The sequence below is a fragment of the Micrasema longulum genome, unplaced genomic scaffold, assembly GCF_059751315.1.
Source record: "Micrasema longulum isolate JH-2025_06_02 unplaced genomic scaffold, ASM5975131v1 h1tg000494l, whole genome shotgun sequence".
NCBI classification, from domain to species: domain Eukaryota; kingdom Metazoa; phylum Arthropoda; class Insecta; order Trichoptera; family Brachycentridae; genus Micrasema; species Micrasema longulum.
The window spans coordinates 604,360-630,484 of NW_028277691.1; the positions used below are offsets into that span (position 1 = coordinate 604,360).

General features: G+C 35.1%; 2 protein-coding genes across 2 annotated transcripts; one reads left to right on the forward strand and one right to left on the reverse strand.

The window, feature by feature from the left end:
• Positions 1-13,893: 13,893 nt before the first annotated feature.
• Positions 13,894-15,286, reverse strand: LOC148281136 (dnaJ homolog subfamily B member 12). The gene has a single exon (XM_088227268.1). It carries the CDS (start codon positions 15,126-15,128, stop codon positions 14,046-14,048), a length of 1,083 nt encoding a protein of 360 aa, XP_088083394.1. The 5' UTR covers positions 15,129-15,286; the 3' UTR covers positions 13,894-14,045.
• A 3,411-nt stretch (positions 15,287-18,697) lies between these two features.
• LOC148281137 (uncharacterized) lies at positions 18,698-24,423 on the forward strand. The gene is made up of 2 exons (XM_088227209.1): positions 18,698-20,743; positions 24,174-24,423. Exons 1-2 carry the CDS (start codon positions 19,049-19,051, stop codon positions 24,204-24,206), a joined length of 1,728 nt encoding a protein of 575 aa, XP_088083335.1. The 5' UTR covers positions 18,698-19,048; the 3' UTR covers positions 24,207-24,423.
• The last annotated feature ends 1,702 nt before the right edge of the window (positions 24,424-26,125 follow it).

Genomic DNA, 26,125 nt, shown 5'->3' on the forward strand with positions numbered 1-26,125 from the left:
CGAGATGATATATTTATTAAAAAAAGGTTTTTTTTACCCTAGAATATTTCATAATCCCTAGATTGGAACCTGAAATGTAAGAAATGACTAAAACATTAGAATAGATAAACAAAAACTACCATGCTACTAAATGCCAAAAAATGTACTTTGAAATGGAACAAAAGAACCATAAAATGAACATAAAAATAAACAACAGAACTCTCAAAGAACTAGAATTTGTGACGTTCCTAGGACTCACCAGGGACAGACAATTAAAATGGATGAAACACATAGAGGGACTCTCCAAAGTAATGGCATCATTACATAACCTCTTCTACAGAATTAAAGACCTTATATCAAAAAAAGAAAAAAATCATGATGTACGAAGCTTATGTCAGAAGAAAATTGAGCTACCTGATTGCCTTCTGGGGAACTGGTAGCAAGACAGATATAACAAGGGTATACAAAGACAACAAAATAAAATAATGAAACTAACATTCAACTTACCCCACTTGACCCCTACGACTGAACTGTACAAGAAAACACACCAGTTTGACATAAAATACTTAATGAAAATTTAAATGTACGCAACATTAACCAAAAATATAACATAAACACTAATATTATAAATACCGGATAATGACAACACCACCATATTAAAAAAGCAAATACAAACGCAGGTCCTTCAAAAATACTATACGATAGACTTGCAACACAACGCTATTTTGACTTACCTGACAATTACACTTGAAAAATTACATTCGAGACAAATTAAAAATAAATATTAAAAAGCACATGATTACACTAACCAGACGAGACATAACACAATTTGAACTTGTAATATGTGTATTTATATAACCCTAATGGTTTATAAAATCTTAAAAACATAAGATTGAAACCAAGCTCAGATGGATTTATTATTAAAATACTAAGAGATGCTATGCCAGTAATTGGAAAATACTTGGTATCAACCGTATCAACATCAGTAATTAATCAATCTATAAAAACATGTACATTACCGCAGTCATGGAAAACATCAATAGCTATACCAATACCAAAAATCAAGAATACTATAAAAGCCGAGGAATTCCGACCCATCAACACACTTCCAAAATATGAAAAACTGATGGAATTTATTGTAAAAAATCAACTTGTTGAATATCTGGACAAAATGAATGTAATTATTGAAGAACAATCTGGATTCAGAAACAATCATTCGTATGAATCAGCTCTTGATACAGTAATTGATGACTAAAATGAAGAAATTGACAAAAATAAATGTGTATCAGCGATTTTTCTAGATTTTAAAAAAACATTTGAGACTGTTGATAAAACAAGAATACTAGAAAAATTGGAATAAGAGGAAATGCCTTAAATTGGTTTTAAAGCTACTTAATTAACAGATTTCAAATAACGAAAGTTCAAAATATTATTTCACATCCAATAGAAAATAATTTAGGAGTTTTTAGGAGCCCCAAGGCTCAGTGCTAGGGCCTATATTGTTTATCATGTATATAAATGACTTTTGTGAATCTCTAAAATATTGTAAACTCCAACTTTTTGCGGATGATGTACTAGTTTATATATCAGGAGATAATTATGATATAGCAGTAAGTGAGATTAATTACGATTTAGGAAATATATCAAAATGGTGAATTAAATATCGCCCAGAAAAAATATACCCCAGGAATACTATATTAATATCGATAATTTAAATATAAATTCTGTGCATGGAAATAGAGTATCTCGGAGTTTACTTAGATATATATTTGAATTTAAAAACACATTCTTAATATGTAACAAAAAAAAATCATTTATGGGAATACGAAATGTAATAGATATAAAGAGTAGTGTTCTTATCTATAAAACAATTATATGTCCACACATAAATTACTGTTCTTCCATTATTTTTTAATGTAAAGAAGGAAAAATTAAAAATATACAAATTCTTTAAATAACGGACTATACCCAAAAGAAATATGTATTCTAATGTAGAAAGAATGCACAAAGAAAGCAGCAAATAAAATATAATGTAGCAATTTTTATGCATACAATAATTAAAGGAATGAATAAAAAAAAATATATTAACCAACAATGTCTAATAGCCCCGCCGCACTCTGCTCCTTGCGCTGCTCATCACTGTGCTCCTCGCCCTGCCGCTCGGCGCCCTATCGCCCGATGTTGCCGTCTCTAACCACACACTTCTCAACTCGCGCAATTGATCGCGACGCTCCACACTTGTCATTTGTCTTTGTTATACAATGGACGATGAAACTGTGGCAGCGTGCGCGCTATGCATTTTTAGTATAGCTAATTATATCAATGTCATACAAAGAAATATACATTGTTCAAAAATGTAGCATGCGTCTTGTGTGAGCGCTGAATGCGTACTGCGACCGCGCGATTATGTGGGTATCCACTCGCGCTCATATTGCTGGTACTTTGACTCGCGCTCAAAAAACGGACAAAATAGGGAGCGGTGGGCACGACGAGGAGCATGACGTGCGTCGTGACGAGTAATGTTGCCACACTACGTCTCTGCCTCCTTTCCTCGCTACTTCCCATGCCACTTGTCGATGAAACAAGGAAAAAAAATTATAAGATTACCAATGAGGAGAAAAAAAGAATCTCAAAACTCATTGTACAAGGGATTGAAGCTGTACATTGAGTTACCTCAAGAAATAAAAGAAATAGAAGGGCATTATTTTATGATACTACTGGACAAATTAGATTATTTATTCAATGATACATAGGTTAATCAACGTTCCACTAGATAATTCTAATTTTAAAAAAGAACTTAATACAATAAAACAGATTGCTAATAATAATGGATAAAATGAGAACTTAATTGATAAAATATTAAAACAAAAACGAAAACATATAAATGAATATTTATATTCTACTCCCATAGTAAATAAAGCGAACCCACCTAAACAACGGAGGCGGATTATTTTTATAAATGTCATTTTTTCAAAACAATTATCTAATTCCCTACCATCAAACATTAAACCTGCTTTCTGCACAACTAATAATATAGGAACATTGTTAAAAAATTACAAAGACTAAGTCCATAAATATAATAAATCTGGGATATACCAATTAAATTGTAATGATTGCGAAAACATTGGAAAAACTAAAAGAAACTTTAATATTAGAGTAAAAGAACACTTAAGATGCTTAAATAATAATAATTTTTCTGAATTTGAAAATCATCTGATAGAAAATAATCATAACTTCAATAAAGACACTGGATTAAAAGTAATTCATGTTGAAAATAAAATATTAAAATTAGACGATTTAGAAATCTTAGAAATTCAAAAAGCGATTCATAATAAGAAAAAAATAATTAATAGTCCTCTCCTGTATGGCTTCGAAAATATTAATATCAAATTACTACCCCTGTAAGGAAAAAAGACTTGATTTATTGGGTCCACGTGTAGTATTTAGTTAACATGATAAAAATAAAATAGGAATTAATTCATTATAGTCCTTAAAATATAGCTTGATTAGAATGACATTTGTCAGAAAAAGTGATGACATAACTTTGTAGTTAACGTCAAAAGAGTTATTTATATTGACACACGAAAAATCATTCGTATCTGGGGTGTTAATGATTATTTTTAATACAATGCTTGACACATAAATATATAAAATCAGCTTTAAAACTAAAATAAACCTAATTATTAACGACATTCTTACAAGGTTACATCATTTTGCAAAAACGTTAGAGATGGGACCAATTGATCAATGTAAATTGATCGAATAAAAAAATAATTCATTTGATGTTGTTCATGAAAAAAGTATAACTGTCTTATTTTTTGGTGAATAGTTGTGTTAAACACACTATAATAGGCTTGTTATTGCGTTTTTTATACCAATTTTCGGAAACACAGTTTCATGATTGCATGAAATAACTGATAAGATCGATTTGATCAGTGATCAGTAATTTCCCATCACTAATGAAATTAGTTTGACAGCTGTCATTCTAATTAAGCTATATTTTAAGGACTATAGTTACGTAAACCTTGACAAAAGGCTTGTTTGCTCTGAAACCGGTCGGTATAAATATAAACTATTAATAACATTATAATTTATTTATCAAAATTTCTCAATATTAATTTGAAATATTTCAATTTTTTCGATAGAAGGAGATATCCTTTATTTCTTCAGGTAACTCATTGTACAGCTTCAATCCCTTGTATAATGAGTTTTGAGATTCTGTTTTTCTCCTCATTATCTTTTTTTTATCCCTTGTTTCATATGTATGACATTGTTGGGTAAATTTTATTATTGTTTTTATTTTATTCATCCCCTTAATTATTTTATGTATAAAAATTGCTACATCATAATAGATATTTCTTTTGAGTATAATCCTCATCGCCTTATTTTGAAGAATTTGTATTTTTAAAATTTCTCCTTCATTACATAAAAAAAGAATAGAAGAACAGTAATTTATGTGTGGACATATGATTGTTTTATATATAAGAACACTACTCTTTACATCTATAACATTTCGCAATCTTCCCATAAATGATTTTTTTTGTTACATATTGGGAAAGTGTTTTGAAATTTAAATATCTATCCAAGTAAACCCCTAGATATTTTATTTACATTTTTTTAAATTCAATTTTGGTGTAATTCGCCTGACGGCTTCGTAGTATAGTGGTCAGCGCGTTTGCCTACCATGGAAGAGGTCTCTGGTTTGATTCCCGACATGGTTGACATGAAATATTTATTTGAAAAGCAGTTTTTACACTAGAATATGTCCCTGGACTGGTACCTGAAACGTAAGACTGATCATCTTACCTTCATGTAACAAAAATGATCAATATACACTGCAATTGGTGTACCAATGCAGTACTTTATGCACTATTAGGTGCAGAAAGGGAATGAACTTGTGTGAAAACATGATGTATGCTTTTTTCACTACAGTTTTACAATCTACAAAGCATCCAGAAGGCATGTTATGACGAATAGCAATATCTTATGAAAATATGCATCAGATAATCTTTCCGAGTTCGTTTAAAAAAATGAAATAAAGAAAACACAATATTATTTTTTATAAAACTTATTCCTCAGATATCAACCACTACCAATAAGTAATATCAATATAATATAGCATGCGTAGAGTTGAATAATAGTCATCGGAATCCATATCCTAAATATAATAAAGATAAATTATTATTGATATATTTTATTTGGGATTTTTACAGCTATTACATAAACAAAATAAGTAGAAAAATATTAACAATGCTAAAGCCAATTAAAAAAATCCACTGTAAATATAATGACACATAATATATAAGAAAAGAAGTTTAGTAATTGTATTTGTGTGACATTTGTATTCATGTGTATGTGAATGTGTGTATGCGTGAATGAATGAGGGAGAGGATACATGTGCGTGTGGGAATGAAGGAGGGAGAGGGTGCGTGTGTGTGGGTGCGTAAGTATAAAAAATAATTGTTTAAAACTTGTAATTGTATTAAAAATGGTACAATAAAGAGCTTAGTAAAAAATTAGAAATCTTTTTGTTAAAATTCAAATCAAGAAATGTTATAAATTGTATTTTTTTTTTTTTTAAAGTATGTTAAATTTCAAAACCGTATTCTGAAAAAAAAAAAGCATTTTATTTTAAAATTTAACTGATACACATGGAATGAATAATGTGCGACGAGTCCTATACAATACGGTAGGTAACCACAAAATGCAGTAAATATGAAATAATGACAACAATAAAATAAGGTTTGACAATATGCGAACGTTGATTCAAAACGAACACACAAATGCATATTATATGCACCTACATTATATATAAATAAGAATAACATATAAGTTTGATAGAATGATTCGGATTATAAAAACCAGGTGTCACAAACAGTTAGCCCGCAGTACAGGGATACATAATTATATTAAAAGATCTTCTCACTATAAAACTTATATTTGTTCAGGGATAGAGAGAAACGGAGAGGAGGATGCGGACAAAGACAATTTATTACCTATGGCAGTTTTGATAAATTTAATATTTTTGGTAAATATATCTATGTCGTTAAATTTCCTGTTATACGTATCCATAATACGGTTAATAGTAGCGTTTTTTGACAAATTTGTTCTGCATTTAGGTATGTGGAAAAGTTGTGTATAACGCGTTTGTCTCTGTGGTACCTTAAGATGAATGCGGGTAACCACGATTCGGGGGAATCTATTTTATCAGATATTATGTTGGCGAGTAACACTATATCTGCCGTGGTTCGTCTATCAGCGAGAGTTTGAATATTATGAAAAATGGACGCTTGGCGATAATCTGGGAAATTGAGATGTAGTCAATGGTTTAAGTTTTTTATAAACATTTTTTGAATTCTTTCAATTTTGCAGGAATGAATTTTATAAAAAGGAGACCAGACAGGTGAAGAAAATTAAAGTAAACTATGAACATAAGAAAAATATAATTTTTTAAGAGTATCGGTATTTTGAAATGGTTTGCCTGTGCATAGTATAAATCCTAGTGTTCTAAAAGATTTTTCAGTGATACTATCGATGTGACAATTAAAAGTTAATTTTTCATCTAAGAGGATACCTAAATCACACACTGTTTCGACAGATTTAATATTCGTATTATTTTATTTGTAATTGAAATCGATGGCACGGGTCTTTCTTTTGAATGTTATTTTTAGGCATTTTTCAGGGTTAAGCGATAGTTTATTATTTTTACAATAAACCTACAGTCTAGTGAGGTCCTTCTGCATTTTATGACAGTCATTAGTATTTTCAATATTTAAGTATAACTTCATGTCGTCAGCATACATAATGCATTTAGAGTTATTAAAACAATCGCCTATATCATGAACATATACATTGAATAAAAGGGGTCCTATATATAGGATATAGGAAAATGTTCATTGTAGATAGGCAAATAAAAATAGAAAGTTGGCCATTTCTGAATGTTTGCACAAAAATGCTAGTGAATTATTATAAGTCTTAATCAGTACGGGTCTTTAATCAATTTATGCAAAAATAAGAGTTTCAAATTATCAAATTCTGTAAAGAGCATAATAAAAAATCGTAAAGTATATTGGATACAAAATACGAGAGGCGCTCTCTGCTAACTTTAGCCTAAAGAAGCTGGCTTCAGATTCCCATATAAAACTCAACATATAAAAATAAAGAGCTTACTGTTTGCATCACATGCGAATTGCGCTGTGAAAAAAGCCCCATAAGAACCCAACATGAGTGAGCGAGATAAGAAGACATAGTGTTGTTCGCGCACATGGATTTTATACGGTTTGGATCTTGGGATGCAAACAGTACGAATGTCGAACATGTCTCTAATTCTTATGCGGTGCGAAATCTAAACAACGAAATTAATTATTTTTAAGCGTTTGGTCTAGATTTGGTTATTTTGAAATAAAATTAATAGGCAAGCCCGGCTTACGGGCTTCTATGGAAATACTGCCACTGCCCCCTCAAAATATTATTTTGGTGAAAACTGTACAATACGTAATAAAAATTGCAAAATCCTAATAACTCGTAACAATAATTTTCAATCATTTAAAAAAATAATACAATGTATTTTTATCCATAAATATTTATTAAATAAATTAAGTTTACCAATAAGATAATACATATAAATATTTTTAAAATCACAAAATTGAGTTCCCATTGAAAGAACATTGTGACAAACACTGGACAAAATGAGAACCACTCATTTTAAGTCATCGGTTGGAATTAGACCCCTCACAATTTGCAGATGGAATTAGCTTCTCTACAACTACCACTAATGAGTTACAATATGGTCACAGCTGTGTGGGTTTGCATTATATGACATGGAAGGTTTACATTTTGTTAATCAGAAGCTGTGATGGTGAAGATTAGAAATACACATAGACACGCCCTGAGCCCTCAAAAATGATGATACTTAACTCATGCCCGAACGTTTAGTCGTTGTGCCGTGAAAGCGTGTAAAACCCGTTCAGATAAACATTGTAAAAAGGATGGCGTAACTTTTCATTGGTAACTATTTGTTTATGAGTGATAAACAAAGCTTAAAATAATCAATATTCAAACATAATTTTTTTTTTCTAAATGTCAAACTACACCCAGTGGCACAATTGTTAAGCTCTTCTTATTAATAGGGATGCACTGGTAGGAACATTTCCTTAAATCCAGTAAAAAGAGATAAATAGGTAGAAATTATTGAAGGAATTAAGGAAAGAACTTGATTGGGATCCATCAAAAACTCATGTTTTTTGTAAATTTTTGGTAGAATATGCAGTCTCCCGAATGCAGTCCTGGTGTAAAATAAACAAACTTTGTAACTACGGATACGTTTTCGTGCGACTACTTTTAAAAATATTTTACTCAATAGGGCGTGTCTATGTGTATCAATAGGTCGATGAAAGAAACCCTTATTTACTGCCAACTGCCTAGTGACGCGTATAACATTAGTATGTACAATGATTTATGACAGCATTTTGTAACTAAATTCCACTCAACTTCTCACATTCACAATATAGTTGTAACAAAATTATTTCACTAAGCCAAATTACAGAGGAAATTATAACAAACTTGGGAGTTATTAGTCAGTAATGGATTAGAATGCAAGTCTCAGGTTCAATTCCTGTCTGGGTCAGCGTACAAAATACATCTATACCATATGTCTAGACTTTTAATTGTTCACACACACCCTCAAAGTTAAATATAGCTAATATTGGAAAAAAACTTACAAATAGAGCTCTATGCTCTTTTATGTACAGATAAGACAGTAATAAAGATTTGTTTAAGTTTTGGTTAGTGTGGTTGGTGTTATATATACATTTTACAATAAGATTCTAAAGAAGTTAGGTAGTTGTATTTTGTTTCATTATAATTGTTTTTTAAAATATTATTTTCTACTTTGTTAATAAAAAATAATTAGGTTTTGAATATAACATGTGCATAAAGCAATGCGTAAGATTTTTTGTTGCTTACATAAAAATAACATTAAAAAGTTGATGATGGCAAATATTTTTGCTTAATTTAACCTATACCACACTGTTCTTACTTTTAAATACATGTAATGGATGCTGATAAAGCGTTTTAAAAATAAAATATTAAGATACCACTATGTATGCAATACATAAATATATATACGAGGTCTGTTCAAAAAGTATCTGACTTTTATTCATAAAAACAACACTTATTGAGATACAACTAAATTACACTAATCCCCTTCAAAGTAGTCCCCTTGAGTTGCTACACACTTTTGCCAACGGTTCTGCTACTGCCGGAAGCAACGCTGGAAAGACTCTTTTGGTATGGCGCGCAGGTGGTCCGTCGCAATGTTCATGATGTCTTCCCTGGTCTGAAATCTGGTCCTTTTCAAAGGCATTTTCAGCTGGGGAAAAAGCCAGAAATCACAGGGAGAGGTTGACGAACCACAGGTGTGTAATGTTTGGCTAAGAAACTGTATCATGTGTGAAGAATGAGCGGGTGCATTATCATGATGAAGTTGCTAACTGCCATTTGCCCGCAGGTCTGGCCGTTTGCATCTCACTGCATCACGAAGTTGATGCAGAACCTCTCGGTAGTAGTCCTTGGTGACAGTAGTACTGTGTGGAGCGTACTCATGATGAACCACGCCTTACTTGATCAATGACAACATCAGTTTTGGATGTTGAGGGCCTACCGGATCGTGCTTCACTCTCCACTGATTAGCGACCATCTTTGAAGCGGTTATATGACTCCTTTATCTGTGTGGTGCCCATTCCTTCGTCCCCAAACACTTTTTTAATTTTGTGGATAGTTTCCACTTGAGAATCCCCAAGTTTTAAACAAAATTTGATGCAGTAACGTTGTTCAACTTTTTCTGTCATTTAATTAAAACTAAAATCTGACGAAAATAGCGTACACGTGCTCACTCTTCAAGGGCGTGGCAGCGACTGAGTGGCGCTGTGGTCATGAAAAAAATTGAGCATGCGCACTAGGTATACCTACAAACGATCATCCAAGCTCCGCCCTCAAAGCGTTATTTGTTTTGCCAATAAAAATTATGGTCAGATACTTTTTAAATGAGTTGTATATTTACTTGATTTATTATTAGAGTTATTACTCACTATTAGAATATGGAAATCAAGTTGCGGTAGAGTGGGGTGCGGTCCTCAGATCTTTGATCCATGAGTCCATGACACTAGCCACGGGACCACAACCCAATTTTTAATACTACGTAGTCATTCACTCTAGTGATTGCTACTTTGTGACAACTAATCTTCCGGTTTCACTTTTCACCTTGACTGATTTTTAATGTTTATTCACTTTACATTAGTGTAGTAAATACTGCACTGTAAAATTAATTAAGGAGGAAATGTGATACAAAATATAGATATTTATATATATGAAAATTATATGATGAGATGCCATAAAGTATGAAGAATGAAAGAAAACTTATTGATTAAAAGAAAGGATGTTACGTTTATTGTAGATGTAATGTAGATTTATAAATTAGTGTATGGTAATGAAAATAAGTTTAATAAATTATTAGTTGATATACGAATGTAATATTAACTAACTAAAGAAAATAAATTTAAAAAAAAAATGTGAATGTTAAAATGAGACATACACAAAGTACAACATTTTCCACTAAGTTTCATGAATCCATATTTATGAAGAGTTTTGCTAATTTTAGCATGCATATTAACATATTAATTTAAAAATAAATTTCCAGACCGTGCAAAATATTTTTTTAGAAATCAACAATAAAATTTAAAGATAATAACAATAATAAGTTTAGGTACATATTTATAGATAGAATACACAAATCCAAAACCTTTTAACTATTATAAAATTGGTAGAGGGAAAACCATAAGAAAAGCTTCATTGTAGAGCACTTCACGGGCGGCCAATCAGCGACCTGCCGGGTGGCAATTCGTTGCCTCGGAGGATGGGTCGTATCAACATGGGTGGTTCGTACCATATCCCATCTATGATAATGTCTCAGTACATTTTGAGACTATTTCTTCTATCATATTGAGACACAATTACAAAGTTAATTGTCTAACTAGCAGGCAACACCGAATGTCACATGATAGAAATTCTGCGGGCCTTAGTTGATTGGTTAGAATCTCGGGCACCTTGAAATATCGCCCCAATCTTAATGTTATAAAGAAGAATATGACACTCATAATAATGCTACCAAAACCACACAAAATTTACAGGTGTAATAGGTAATAGGTCAATATCTAGGTTTGATTAGTAAGCAATTAACATTGAATAGCGAAGAATCTGTAATTTAAAATAAGAATGTTACATGCTAGTTGTCTAATTCTTATCTTATAAACATGTCGATTCTTGATATTTATGGTGGGACCAAATATTTATTTTAAAGTTGATTTTCACTGCAATATTTCGTAGCCTTTGAAAACTGAAAATTAGGTGTGGATGGTGATGATGTTTGCTTAAATTAACAAACAAACATTTGGCCACCCACTTTATAGAGCAAATAATAAAAAATAATATATATAATATATAAACATATACTTAAACATATATTAATAACGTGTTTATTTATGCTAGGTATAATATAAAATAACATAGATTAGTACAAATTATATATATTTACTGATGGATATATTGCGCATAAATGCATTTGATTTATTTAAGGCCGTTTTACATTGGGCATAAAATGGTACAAGATCTTGCGCAAGTTCTTGCTCAGTTTTTTTAACAATAATTATTAGCTGTTTTACATTGGGCAGTTTTTGCGCGAAAGCATGCGCAGTACGTAGTGTTTGACGCCATTACAGACTATGGGCTGTTTGACATTTGACAGTAAAGTTCGCAAACCGAGCTATTTAGTGACGACGTCGTTACTGATAACTAACAATATATTATTATTTTTGAGATCAACAACCAACATAAGGCTTCTAAATCAACATGGATTGTGAACATTTGCTCCTAGCAGTTTTTAGAGTATTTGCAGTCTACCCAAAATGTTCTTCAAAAAAAATTACAAAAAACTCAATGCCAAAAAAAAGATTTGATCTAAACTATTTTAATTGTTTTCTTAATGATTATTTATTGAAGGCTAATTTAACAGAGAAATTAAGAAAAATGATAGATTTTTTTTATTTTAATAACATTCCCATAGAATTAAGAATAGTACAGAAACCGCATACACACATCAAAGAGAAGGCGACTCAACTACTCATAAATGAGTAGGTTTATGATTTGACCCATTAGTTTCTTTGTAGAGGTCGCTCAAAACGCAACTCCTGATTTAAATTCAACTATGCCGTGTTGTGTCAAAATTCAAAATGATCCGCATTTTAAAATGGCAAAGTCATATGATTTTCTTACTTTTCATCAGACTACAGCCGTTACATTTTTATTGTTGGGTGCGCGCAGATCTTGGTTCAAATATTGGTTGAAAAATACGCATTCTATCTTTTTCCGAATTTGATCACAGATTTATTTTACATAGATACTGAAAAAACATAAAATTTGTAGATATTGAATTCTATGATAAAATCATCTCCTCAGTGTTTCTCTTTGCTTTTGAAATAAATGTTTTTTTTTTTATAAAATGGCTTTGTATATTTAATTTAAAGCTTTTTCCAGTAATTTGTTTTTTTTTTTTTTTACGAATAAAGAAATTAAAACAAAGCATTACATTTTGTTTTAGATCTCTTCAACTCCCTTTTAAATAAAACACATTCAAAGAAAAATGCCATGAACTTTTACTTGTATTATAATAAATAGCATAAAAATGCTAAATATAGCACAGCGTTTTTAAATCACAGTTTTAAAAACTGAAAAAAAAATGTTTGTTTAAAATTAAACTTTTTTTTAAATTTCACGAATTAATTATTCTCTCATTAGCTTTGGTTTAAATCTTTTAAAAATAATCAAAATTCTAGAAAACATACAAAAAATCTTTATGTAAATACTTTTATATCTCTAGTTATTTATTTAGTTTTTTCAACAAATAAATCATTGATTTTATAATGATCTTTCTTAGTTTTCACTCAAATTAAATAAATAAAATTACACAAATAATTTAATACGCCTTGAAAATTGAAGTTGACAGATGACAGTTAACAATGTAATAGTGGGAAGCGCGCGCAGATATTGGCTCAAATATTGTTTGAAAAATTGGACGTGTTTCATGTTTTTGGAATTTGACCAAATATTTTATCCAATTTGTGTATTTATAAAACACATTATAAAACACAATATTTACTGGACCAAATTCTGCCCAAGATCATGTACCATTTACTGACCAATATAAAACGGGCTTTATACATTATGGTTATAATTTACATTCCTTTACAGTTACCTCTTGATGTACTGATAACACTCGAGAAAATATTAATTTTTACAAATACATCTGAAATAATTTTGATTTTGCTTTATAAACCATCGCTTTTAACGAATAAATACAAAATGTTTAACACAGTTTTATAAGTTTAGAGATTTTCTGACATACCAATTATTGAACTCTCCCCTGAAAAAATATGTGGAGGTGTAAGTTAGGGTGTTTGCAATGTTATTTGGTAAGTGATGTTATTTGTAGGCAATTTGTATCAGCAGGCAGAAAGGGTATGGGTGAAAAACTATTATCAAGCCAATATACTACTAAACTGAAATCAGTATTATACAACAAATTACAACAGGGATGGAGAATACGCAGATTATATAATATGGATTCCATATTCCCTTATTTAAGGTAATCTCCATCCCTGTTGTAATTTGTTAATCTTAATGACTCCCGAGGGGGTGAAATCCAGTCTTTTGTCTATGAACATTTGGACAAACTCAAATATTGCAGTATTGTACACTTTCTAATTAGAAATTAGATTATAAAGCCTTCCGTAACAACTCGACACGATAATTCTGAATAAATATATATTTGGTATTCACTTGGTAAATGATGGATTTTCTCAATTTTGTAATGCAGGATGTCATCATAGTAAGGTAGTTTGGCAGGAAGCAATAAATACAGAAATTCAATATACATACTTGAATATTCAAGGTTTTAAAATCTTCCCGAGAATTAGGTTTGTCGGAATGAGTCAACAGACGAACTAATGCGGTATTTATCTCTGCAGGTTGTGTAGCGCCTCACACGAGGGCATCTTCATGTTCTGCGCTGTCTGGAACTGCTGCTTGTCGCCGAAGTTCTTAGCCTTCCAGGTCATGGAATCGCGGTAGTTGCGCTCGCGGTAACACGCGTGGCGCAAGTTGCTCACGTACTCTTCCTGCACCGTGACCTCGAGGCGCCGCAGCGAGCCCTGGTACTCGCTGTAGAAGTTCTCTTTCACGTAGTACGGCACCTGCAGCTGCTCCGTCTTGCGCTGCACCGGGAACTTGTGGCTGGGAGACAGCGAGTACACGGGGTCGGAGATGAAGAACGTGGACATGGTGGACAGCAGGATGAGCCCGAGGATGGGCAGCATCTGCAGCAGCCCGGCGTAGCTGCCCGGGGGTTCGCGCGCGGCGGGTGCCTCCCGGGGCGCGTGCGGGCGCCACCTGTACACGTGCGCGCCCGACGACCCGAAGAACATGTTGAATAGCTCCTCGGCGGTGAAGTCGGACTCGAAGCCACGCGTGTAAGAGTAGTGGCGCGCGTGCGCGTGGGCCCCGCGGTGCTGCACGCGCTCGTCATCCGCTCCGAAGGCGTCGTACTGCTTGCGCTTCTCGGGGTCGGTCAGCACCGCCACGGCGTTCCCGATGGCCTTGAAGGCTTCCGACGCGCCGGGCGCCTTGTTCTTATCGGGGTGCAGCTGCAGCGCCAGCTTCTTGTACTGCCGCTTGATGTCGTTGTCCGTAGCCTCCTTGTTGACCCCGAGAATTTCGTAGTAATCTTTGCATTTCTTTACAGCTTTGACGGCTTCTAATTGCTCCGACGTGTATTCGGGCTCCATTCGTTCTTCCTCGTTTGGTTTTCTGGAAGAAACGGGCGAAGCCTTGCGGTGTTTGACGTTTTCTGAATCGCTATTCCTAGATTCGTTATTGGCACTGGCGATTTTCACTTTAGCCAATAGATCTTTGCTCGCACTGGAAGGGAACAAACGCTCCGCTTTTTGGATGAACTTCTCGGCCTTGTCAAACTTGCCCTCGAGAAATGCCCTTTTGCCTATTTCTAGACATCGATCTGCCTCATCTCGATTACCATCCATTATTCCTGAATAATTACTGCGCGGAACTGATAAATAATTAATCACGTATTTATGTATCAACAAGGCGTGTATATATTTTTCTCTATCTTATTCGTTCTAAATTCTGTTGTAATCAACCGATCGAATGTCCGAAGATCAACCAAGAATTTTTGACTTCTTCTGTCAGTTTTGACAATAAACAAAATAGAAAATGTATATCGGGTAGCGTTCGAATTCAGTCATTCTGCGATAGTGGGATCCTTTGTGGTTTTCAAGAAAATTCTGTCAAAATCCGCTAGGAGACGTTATTACGGTGAAAAATTATCACAACCTTTCTCCCGAGAGGTGTAATAAATGAATATATCTAAAATTCATTAGAAAATGTATTTATTTGTTGAGTAAAATTAAATTTTAAAAGTGGTAAGGTGGTAGAGAGGTAGAGAGAAGTAAAAACAGGTATACAGTTATGAATTTAGGTATATTAGTTAGAACGTTTGAAGGCATAAAACATAATAGGTTATAAGACAAGAAACAACAAATAAAGTGTATTAAAAATATTTTTTATTAAAACTACGACTACTATAGGAAGGGAGGAAATAGTTATGTTACTTATGTTGGGTGTTATGCTGATGGTGGAATTGTATTGTATTGATCCCTGGGTGATGTGGTGTTGGTTTCTGGGTGATGTTGACCCTGGAGATATGGCGTTGATTCCTGGAGGTGGCAGGCTGGCTGGTGAAATCGGGTCCTTGAAGGCTGCGTCAGTTTGAAGATAGCTGGCAGCTAGTTTTCCCCAGGGGAGGAAAAATATCCCCCCCGTCTCTGTGGGTGTCAAGGTCCAGAGTTTCCACGTCTCAGTGAGAGAACCTCTACGTCTCAGTGGCGACAGCGTAAATGCAAGGGATGCAAGAGACCAAATAACTCCCTTATACTGCTTATAAAGTATTTTGATGGGTGCCTTTTGGTAGGGGGTTGTATCTCTCTCCCTATTGGTTGTTAGTTCCAAGCCACTCTTTTCCTTTGCCAAATTAAAATATGGAATTTATATAGGGAATGAAATACCCACATAATATTAAGTATTCTTCGTATTATCTCCTCTTTCCTATTTCCTTTATTTTTAAAAACTATTTTTATTATATTTATCATCCCGAACTATACAAGAATTACAATAGTACTATACGAACAAAGACATCAGGTTTTATTTACATGAGAATATCTTTACATACATTTTTGTTGATAATATTTAGACATTGGGAATGTTAGCTATGATAATGATTAACCTTAATACTTAATTATGAGTTCTTATAATTGCAACATAATGAATAGGAAAAATAGGGTCGGGTCCTATATATTATATTATATGATACGGAGGGTATATATGGACGGATGAATCAATTTATGAGCATGGAAGATTATTATATATTTCTGAAGGGGAATAATGTGTTAAAGTCAATTGAAACATAATTCAAAGAAAGATAATTAACTAATTTGGAAAATTTATTTATACATTAAAATAAACTACAAATCGAGTAATGGTGACGTAGTCGAATGGAAACCCTCTAACACGGTGGTTTTGACCTTTGACTCGAAATCTCTGCCTTCCTATAGATATCCATATTCAATGTGTCCCTCCCTGTAATACTCTATGTGTTCCCTCCCAGACAGCAATTTAAACTTGCCTCAAGCTTGTATCAAGTTTGAAGTATCAAGAGTTTAAGCTTGACCCAAGTTTGAGATTGCAACTCTGTAAACTTGAGGCGAGTTTAAAGCATGCTTCCTAGTTACCATCCAACAAACTTTGGATTTATTTAGCAAAAAAAATAACAAAAAATAAAATAAAAAACAAAACAAAACAGAAAAAAACGAAACAAAAAAAACACAAGCAAAAAAATGACAAAAAACAAGAAGCTTCTTAAAAATATTAAAATTAAATAAAATGTCTTGTTATTATTAATCAGTATATTTATTTAGAATAAATAATAAAAATTACGCGCTATTTTTGCCAAAAGAGTCGGATGATGTGATGACAAATAATTCATGTCAATTGACTGGAGATCAGAGTCTGGTGCATTCTTTTGTCTCTCAACTCTGAAACAAATAAATAAAACATTAATAAAATGTTTTATGACTTACTAGCTTTTCGACTAGCGGGATTTCTCATGATAAAAAGTATCCAATATTCAAATCAAAATTTGTTGCAACAGGGGGAAAACATTTTGGGAAGGAAATATGGAAGTCTAGGTATTTACTGGGCTTATGTACTGTCATTGGCTGGTGTGGTGGCCACTTTACAAACTGTGTAACATTAAACGTTTTGCCTATGTTTAAACATTTTCATTTCCTAAACTCTTCCATCTGTTAACTTTTATGAAGTATAAGAGCCTCTGGGGTTAAAGTATTGGTTTATTATATGGATATATTATCAACAGCCTTTTCGTTCTGTAAATAAAACATAATTTAATCAATTCAATTCAATAATAGTTTATACTATTATTGAATTGTAATAAACATTATTGTTTGTGATTAATCAGTTTAAACTATTGTAAGCATTATGCAGTGGATAAGATATTATAATCATAAACTTATAATTAGAAATCAAACACTGATTTGAGTCTACTGAACACTTTATTTTATTTTTACAAATAAATAAACACATAAAAATAAAAACTTCGTGACAATTGTTTCGCCTTATTAGGCCATTTTCATCATTAATTATCTCACAATACATACTTGTATATCAATAAATACTTATTTTGTTATATTTTCCCCGAAATTCAAATATAAATACCTAAATTCCCCATTACCTATTAAACACTTAGCCTCACCCTTAACCATTGGTTTTTCCCTCAATTATGATTGATGTACATGCTATAGTTCATAAGATTATTTTTATTTTCTACTTAAGTACCTTGAATTATATAACTATATAAGGACATTCAATCCAAATAATCTTCACATTCGTTTGGAAATGCCCTAATAAGGCGAAACAACTGTCAAGAAGTTTTTATTTTTATATGTTTATATTTGTAAAAATAAAATAAACTGTTCAGTAGACTCAAATCAGTGTTTGATTTCTAATTATAAGTTTAAATATGGAGTTCTACAAAATAAACACCAAATCAATCAATATATTATAACGATGGCAACCCCATCAGGATGGCAACACTCAGACACTTCCACCACCCCTATTTTTTTTTTTTTTCATTTCATTTCATTTTTTTTGCACCACAACAGGCCAGGGGGCCCAATTACAGTGGTGAATTACATTACAGAACAACCAGGCTTGAGAATAATCACATTTTTAATTTTTGTGTTCTCACCGGGAATCGAACCCGGAACCTTCCGTGCGTGAGTCAAGCGTCTTGACCACTACACCACGGAGGCCGCCCTAGGGTCAGCAGCCTGAAGCTCTGCCCTCTCTCTCTCCTCCTGCAGAACTCACCGTGTACGCATCGTTGTTGTGTTGCTCCGTGCTTATTTTCTCTTTGTGTAATAAACTGTGTTTTAAGAACTGCGAGTTTTATTAATTGGGATAGATCCTCTTATTGTTTTCACATCAGAAGTGGGATTAACCACGAGTCGTAGTTTTTAAATCTCATTTTGTTTGTTTTGTTTTACCCTCAACCGCCATTTTGAGATCGGAAAAAAGGACGCTTAGCCGCCATTTTGTTTATGTGTTTTTGCGTGTTTTGTTTTATGTAACGCCACAATTCGATCGTGTTTAGACGTTTTACGCCACATCAATTGTCGGACGATTTAGATTAATTTCTGTGTTTGTTTCGGACGCTTGTCGCCAAACTTCTGTGTTTTGTTTTTCAAGCAACGCCACAATTCGATCGTGTTTAGACGTTTTATCGCCACATCAATTGTCGGACGACTTGATCCTTTAGTGTTTAGCGTTAAATTCTTGTGCTTCGTTTATTTTCGTCGGTTACTCGAAGATGCCGCGAAGCAGAAGTGCATTTGACAAGTCGGCGAACACGACCGAACGCGCTCACGGCAATCACGACGATTCGGACGAAGACATGGAACCGTCGCGGGTCGTCTTCGAACGATTGTTAGAAACGCGCTTAGAGGGAATGCTCGAAAGATACCTCGAGAAGCGGGACGCATCGGCGCAAAGACCAGCTACGGTGGCCGTCACCCCTTCAACATCGGCACCACGAGCTTCTACGTCAGCGCCAACTGTCAGAGGAGACAACATCGTCCCCAGCTTCGATCCCGACGACAAGACGTGTTCGGTAGTCGGATGGCTGAATAGAATTGACGTCCTAGGCAAGTTTCACGGCTGGGACGAGTACTCAAAGTCTTGCTTTATGCAAACGAAGCTCCGAGGGTCGGCTCGCCGCTGGTATGACCAGTTGTCGGAGTATGACATGTCCTGGGAAGGATGGAAGAAGGCCCTGGAAGGAGCATTCCCCAGATGTATAGATTACGCCGATACCCTGGAAGAGATGATGAGAAGGCGAAAACGGCCGGAAGAGTCCATGACTCACTTTTATCATGAGAAGCTTCTGCTGGTGAGGAGGTGCCGCTTGGACGACCTGGCAGCGATCGCTGTCATTATCCGAGGATTACCAGTGGAATTACAGCCCCACGCTAAGAGCTTTCGATGTAGTTCCCCGGATGAGCTGTACTCTGGCTTCTTGGCGTACCAAGACAATTACCAGTCTCCGTCAATGGGTATGTCAAGACCTAGGGATGTATCGAAGCACACATCGAGGCAACGTGTCCCTCATGGACGAATTAATGATAAGAGAAAATTCAAAAAACGGAAAGTTGTATGCTTTACTTGCGGTAAAGAAGGCCACTTTGCTAAAGAATGTAGGGGTAGTGCAATGCCAACCAGAGAAGTAAAGCAATGTAGAGTGTGTGGGAAGATGGGACACGTGGCAGAGGCCTGCTTTAAACGTAAGAAGGTGGAAACAGCTGTCCGCTTGGTATGCTTAGGACAGGCAAATCGGGCCTACCACAAGGAGGTATGCATTCAAGGCAGGATGCTAAGAAGATACATAGACACTGGAAGCCAATCCAACATAATGGCATTGAAGGCATGTAGCGCACTAGCCTTGGAGATGGAAGCCTCGTCCACTGCAATTAAAGGCTTCACAGGAGGGGTTGTAATTACCAAAGGAGTGGTGACCTTCAACGTTACAGTGGACGATGTCACCACACACACTACCGCGCTGGTCACAGATGTGGACATGGAGGGAATCGACTTGTTGATCGGGCAACCCATTATCAATATGGAAGGCGTTTTCCTGGTGGTCAGAGGAGAAACTGTCAAGCTGTCCAAAGACATTCAAACTGACTTTGGACAACAGATTCGGCTTGAAGCCACCGATTTTAATATATCGTATCCGGTGACCTGTTCGGAAGATATTATGATCATGCCCAACACGGTTTGCCGGGTAAAAGTTAACATTTCAGGTACTGAATGCTTGACAACGGCACCAAGATGCTACAAGATGGGAGCTAAGGCGTACATGATGCCTGGCGCCCTCTTGAGCAGCGATGACCCTCATCTGAAGGTGCATAATCTTGGTCAGGAGCCGATTACCTGGAGCCAAGGCCAGTTGCTGACTAGGGCTCTTGAGTGTGAAGGAGCCCCAAAAGGTCAGGCCCCTGGTGAAACTGTAAGTACCTTATGTTATTCTTTAAAAACAACTGATTTGGATGTTGGACGCATTAGTACTCAGGAGATGGAAATGCTATTAAAGGTACTGAACACTTTCAATTCATGTTTTGGGAGTTCAACCTCTGACCTTAGGTGCACCCATCTTGGAGAGATGGTAATCAAGACAAGCTCGGATAAACCTGTGTACCATAAGCCATACAGATTATCATTCTCCGAGAGAAAGATTGTCCAAGAAAAGGTTGATGACTTGCTAGCTAATGGGATAATTAGAGAATCCGACTCAGATTATGCAAGTCCGGTAATTTTAGTAAGTAAAAAGACTGGTGACTATAGATTGTGTGATCACAATTAAAGACCCCATTACCCCACATAGATGATCAAATTTGTAAGTTATCTAATAAAATGTATTTTACAAGTTTAGATTTGACCCAAGGCTATCACCAGATTCCCATCCCAGAGGGATCGATACCCAAAACGGCATTCATAACTCCAGATGGACAGTACGAATATCTTCGTATGAGTTATGGATTAGCTAATGCACCATCAGTTTTCAATTTATGCGTACTATTAAGAAAGCTTTAAGCAAAGTACCAAAGGAAAGTATTCTGGTTTACATGGATGATATCCTGATCCCGTCATCATCAGTAAAGGAAGGCTTGGATTTATTGAAGATAGTATTGGCACTTTTAGCTGATGCGGATCTGAAAGTAAAGATTGAGAAGTGTTATTTTCTACAGCAGAAGATTACCTATTTGGGTCACGAGGTTACCAGTGATGGGGTAGCCCCAGGAGTAGGTAAGATTTTAGCTGTGGAACATTTGGTGGCTCCGAAAAATGTTCATGAAATACGCCGTTTTGTTGGTTTGGCAAGTTATTTTAGAAAGTTTATTAAAGGTTTTGCTACCACAGCTCGCCCCCTAACAGGGCTAACTAAGAAAGATGTAGCATGGGAATGGGGCCCTACGCAGATTAAGGCATTCGAGTCCTTGAAGTCCGCGCTAGTTTCCAGACCTGTTTTAGCTATTTATGACAGAGAACTAGTCACTGAATTACATACAGATGCGAGCAAACTAGGTCTTGGCGGAATTCTTATGCAATATCAGTTAAGTGGAGAAATTAAACCAGTAGCTTATTTTAGTCGAGTCACGTCAAAGGAAGAAGCTTTCTATCACAGTTATGAACTAGAAACACTAGCACTTGTTGAGTCCATAAGACGCTTTCGTGTATACTTGGTGGGCATTCATTTCAAGGTAGTCACAGATTGTTCCGCAGTTAGATCGACCTTTGTTAAGAAGGATATACCACGTATAGCCCGTTGGTGGCTTATGATCCAAGACTATGATATGGAAATAAAATACCGTCCCGGTGACCGCATGCAGCATGTAGATGCTCTAAGTCGAAACCCTGTCCCTTTGGAAACAACTGTAAATATGATTGAGACAGATGATTGGTTACTCACCTTACAATTGCAGGATCCTAAAGTTACTTCAATCATAGAACAATTAAAAAGTGGTACAGCAAATAAAGACATTAAAAATGACTTTAACGTTAATAATGGGAGGTTGTATCGAAAGACGTTAACAGGTGACAGATTGGTCGTTCCCAGAATGGCTAAGTGGATGTTAATAAGGAAGTTCCACGATGATATAGGGCATCCGGGACTGAATAGATACGAACAATTAGTTAAAAGTGAGTTTTGGTTCCCAAAAATGACTAGATTTATAAAGAAATATGTTAATGCATGCATTAATTGTGCATTTGCTAAGGGTCAGTATGGCAAAAAGGAAGGAAAGCTCCACACGATACCCAAACTAGATGTCCCTATGAACACCGTTCATGTGGACCATTTAGGGCCTTTTGCCAAGAGTAAACTAGGGAATAATTATTTACTAGTAGCGGTAGATTCATTTTCCAAGTTTGTGTTTGCATTCCCCGTACGCACTCTAAGGTCGGTAGAGACCATAAAAAAATTAAATGAGATGTTTTTCAGTTTTGGGGTTCCCAGTAGAATAATCTCAGATAGAGGAAGATCAATTAACAGTAGGCATTTAAAAAAATTTTCAATTGAGAAAAAGTTTAAACATGTCCTTAATGCAGTTGCAACCCCTCGAGCAAACGGTCAAGTGGAAAGGATGAACAGGACCTTGTTAGATGCCATGCGAGCTACTGACATGGATGCAAGATCTTGCGATCTGAGCATACCTGATATAATATGGGGCATCAATAACACCGTTAGTGCTAGTACTAAATACACCCCTTTTCAGTTGATGTTTGGACACAGTAGTAATTTGCTGGGTGACATACATCAAGAAGATAGCGCAATAGAGACTTCAGACAGGGAGTGTTTATTAATGGAGCGAAGAAACGAAGCTAAGAGAGCTATGGAAGTAGCTGCCCAACGTATGAAGGAACAATATGATAGACGTCGCAAAGAAGCGCACAGGTATAGGTTTGGAGATCTTGTACTATGGAAACATGGTGGTGTACAAGGGGGAGCGGGAGTCAATCACAAGGTAGATCCAGTGTATGGTGGGCCATATAAGGTAACTAAAGTTCTCTGGGGTATTGACCGTTACGAGATAAGAAGCATCAAGGGGATGCGAGGCTACAAAAAGTTTGTGGTTTTGGCAGCGCCAGATGCTTTGAGACCTTATAAAGGGGTACCTGATGATTCCAGTGAATCTGACAGCCAAGGTAGTGATGTGGATAGAGATGATTTGATAGACCTTCTTGAAGGTTAGACATATATGTGACTACCTATGTATTCGCTGAGCCTGTGTATAATGGCTGTATCATGTAAACTGTTATTTATACAATTCTATTCATTTTTATTTATTTATACATTACTAACAAAATATATTTTATACATTCTATATTATATATATCATTTATATATTGTACAATATGGTGGGTGCACATATATGATAAGTCACAGAATGTGGCGGTTATATGATGCAGGACCCCATTTTGTCTGTTATTGGATTGCAATGATGAGGGCACATATGAGCTTGCTGTGTGAACTGGCTATATGATGATAGACCCCATTGTATGTGGAGTTTTGAAGGGTGATGAGCGCACATATGAGCTTTCTGTGTGAAACAGCTATATGATGGAATATCCCACTTTGTGCATTGTTGGAATACAATGGTGAGCGGAAATATGAGCTTGCTGTGTGAACTGGCCATATGATGCTATCTCCCATTGTAAGTGTAGTTTTGATAGATGGTGTGCGCACATATGAGCTGACTGCGTGAAACAGCTATATGATGGCCCATCTAGTAATTACCAAAACTGAAATGTTATTAGAATAGCACTGTGTTATGTGTCGCTAATAGGTGGCCGTTAGTGGTGTTATTCTGGTTACTTTTCAGTATCCCTTCTTATTTTTTCTAGTTGAACTAATTATGTTGTTTGCTTTATGTTGTGAGGTCACAATCAAGATGCAGGATGGCCGAGTATAACGATGGCAACCCCGTCAGGATGGCAACACTCAGACACTTCCGCCACCCCTAGGGTCAGCAGCCTGAAGCTCTGCCCTCTCTCTCTCCTCCTGCAGAACTCACCGTGTACGCATCGTTGTTGTGTTGCTCCGTGCTTATTTTCTCTTTGTGTAATAAACTGTGTTTTAAGAACTGCGAGTTTTATTAATTGGGATAGATCCTCTTATTGTTTACAATATTATAATGTTGAAATTTTTATTGGTTTGGATATGTGTTTATTATTACAATTGATATTTTGATGTTATTCTTGTACTTATATTTTTCTTGTCTTTTGTTTGTATCTATATTGTTATTCCTGTCTGTTTATGTTTTTCTTATGTTTATAAATGTAACTTGTTTTTGGCCGATGTTATCAAGTTTTGGTAGTAGGCCCTAATAAAGAAAAAAATATATAAATATATATTATATATAATATAATATTATATATAATATTATAATCATACTTACTTTTAAAGAACTCTTGACAAGACGGTTTGGTCGAATGACAGTGCTACGAAAACTCATTTTTATTGTTTTTTCCTCAGTGCCATATCAATATTTCATCCTTTTAACTGAGTATTAACACTTCGACAATATTAAAAGTTTTAAAATCGCCGGAAAAACATCCAATGATAAATTCGTAGAGTAAAATACAAATTCACGAACATTAAAAATGACTTGAAACCTAAAGACAAAAACGGTGAAATATATAATTTTTCAATGACTTTGATAGTATTGCCAATCTGAATGTCGTTTGGAATTAACCACTTTTTTGGATATTTGTCATGCACTAATTTAATTCGTGGTCGACACAGGTCTACCACAGGTCGTAAATTTTGGCCCATAAGGCACTGCCTCACATTTTGAATAAAACAATATTGACTTATTCAGATATTATTAATTTTTGTTGTAGTTTGTGCTTTTTGGCGTCTCTTAAGTGATTATTTTTCATGTTTTGTAATCAAACTCAATACTCATTATTGCGCTTGACATGGCGTATGGCAACGTTACGTGTGTACGAGGGGCGACCTAAAAAAAACGGAAATTTCGTCATAACTTCTTTTTTAAAAATATTTTTCACCAAATTTTGATCACTTTCTAAATATTCTCCCTTGACCACAACGCACCTCTGCAAATGATTCGTCCATTGTTCAAAACATTTTTTAAATTCACTTATCGGGATGTTCTTTAGGCCTTCCAGCGATTTTTGTTTTACCTCCTTCACAGTGGCAAAACGCTTTCCTATCATGGCCCTTTTGAGTCTGGGGAACAAAAATAAATCATAGGGGGCTAGATCCGGTGAGCAGGGGGGGAGGGGCTGACCAATTGGTGTCATGCCGTTTTTGGTCAAAAACAGCTTTATGGGTAGAGCGGTGTGGGCCGGTGCGTTGTCTTGATGGAAAAACCAGTCGCTTGTGTGCCAAAAATCTGTCCTTTTCTTCCGGATACTTTCCCTCAATCTTTTCAAAACCCCTGAATTGAACTGCACGATATTCCAGACATCTCACAAAGTTGATCAATGGTTCGACGACGGTCTTCACGAACGAGAACATTGATTTTGTCGATGTTTTCGTCAATTCTTGACGTTGAGGTGCGTCTTAAACGGGGTTGGCCTTCAATTGACATTTCTCCATTTTTAAAATGTGAAAACCACTCGTAGACTCTGGTTTTACTTAGGGCAGAATCCTCATAAGCAGTCTTAAGCATTACGATAGTTTCCGCGGCTGACTTCCCCAACAGGAAACAAAATTTCACAGCCGCGCAGTCCTCTCGACAATCAGCCATTACGTTTTCGGCGACATGGAAAAAGTTGTTTTACTAAAAGTACTCACCTGTCATTTATTAACTTAGGCTGTACATAAACTTGTAATCCAAATAAATCTATTAAAAAGTGTTATTTC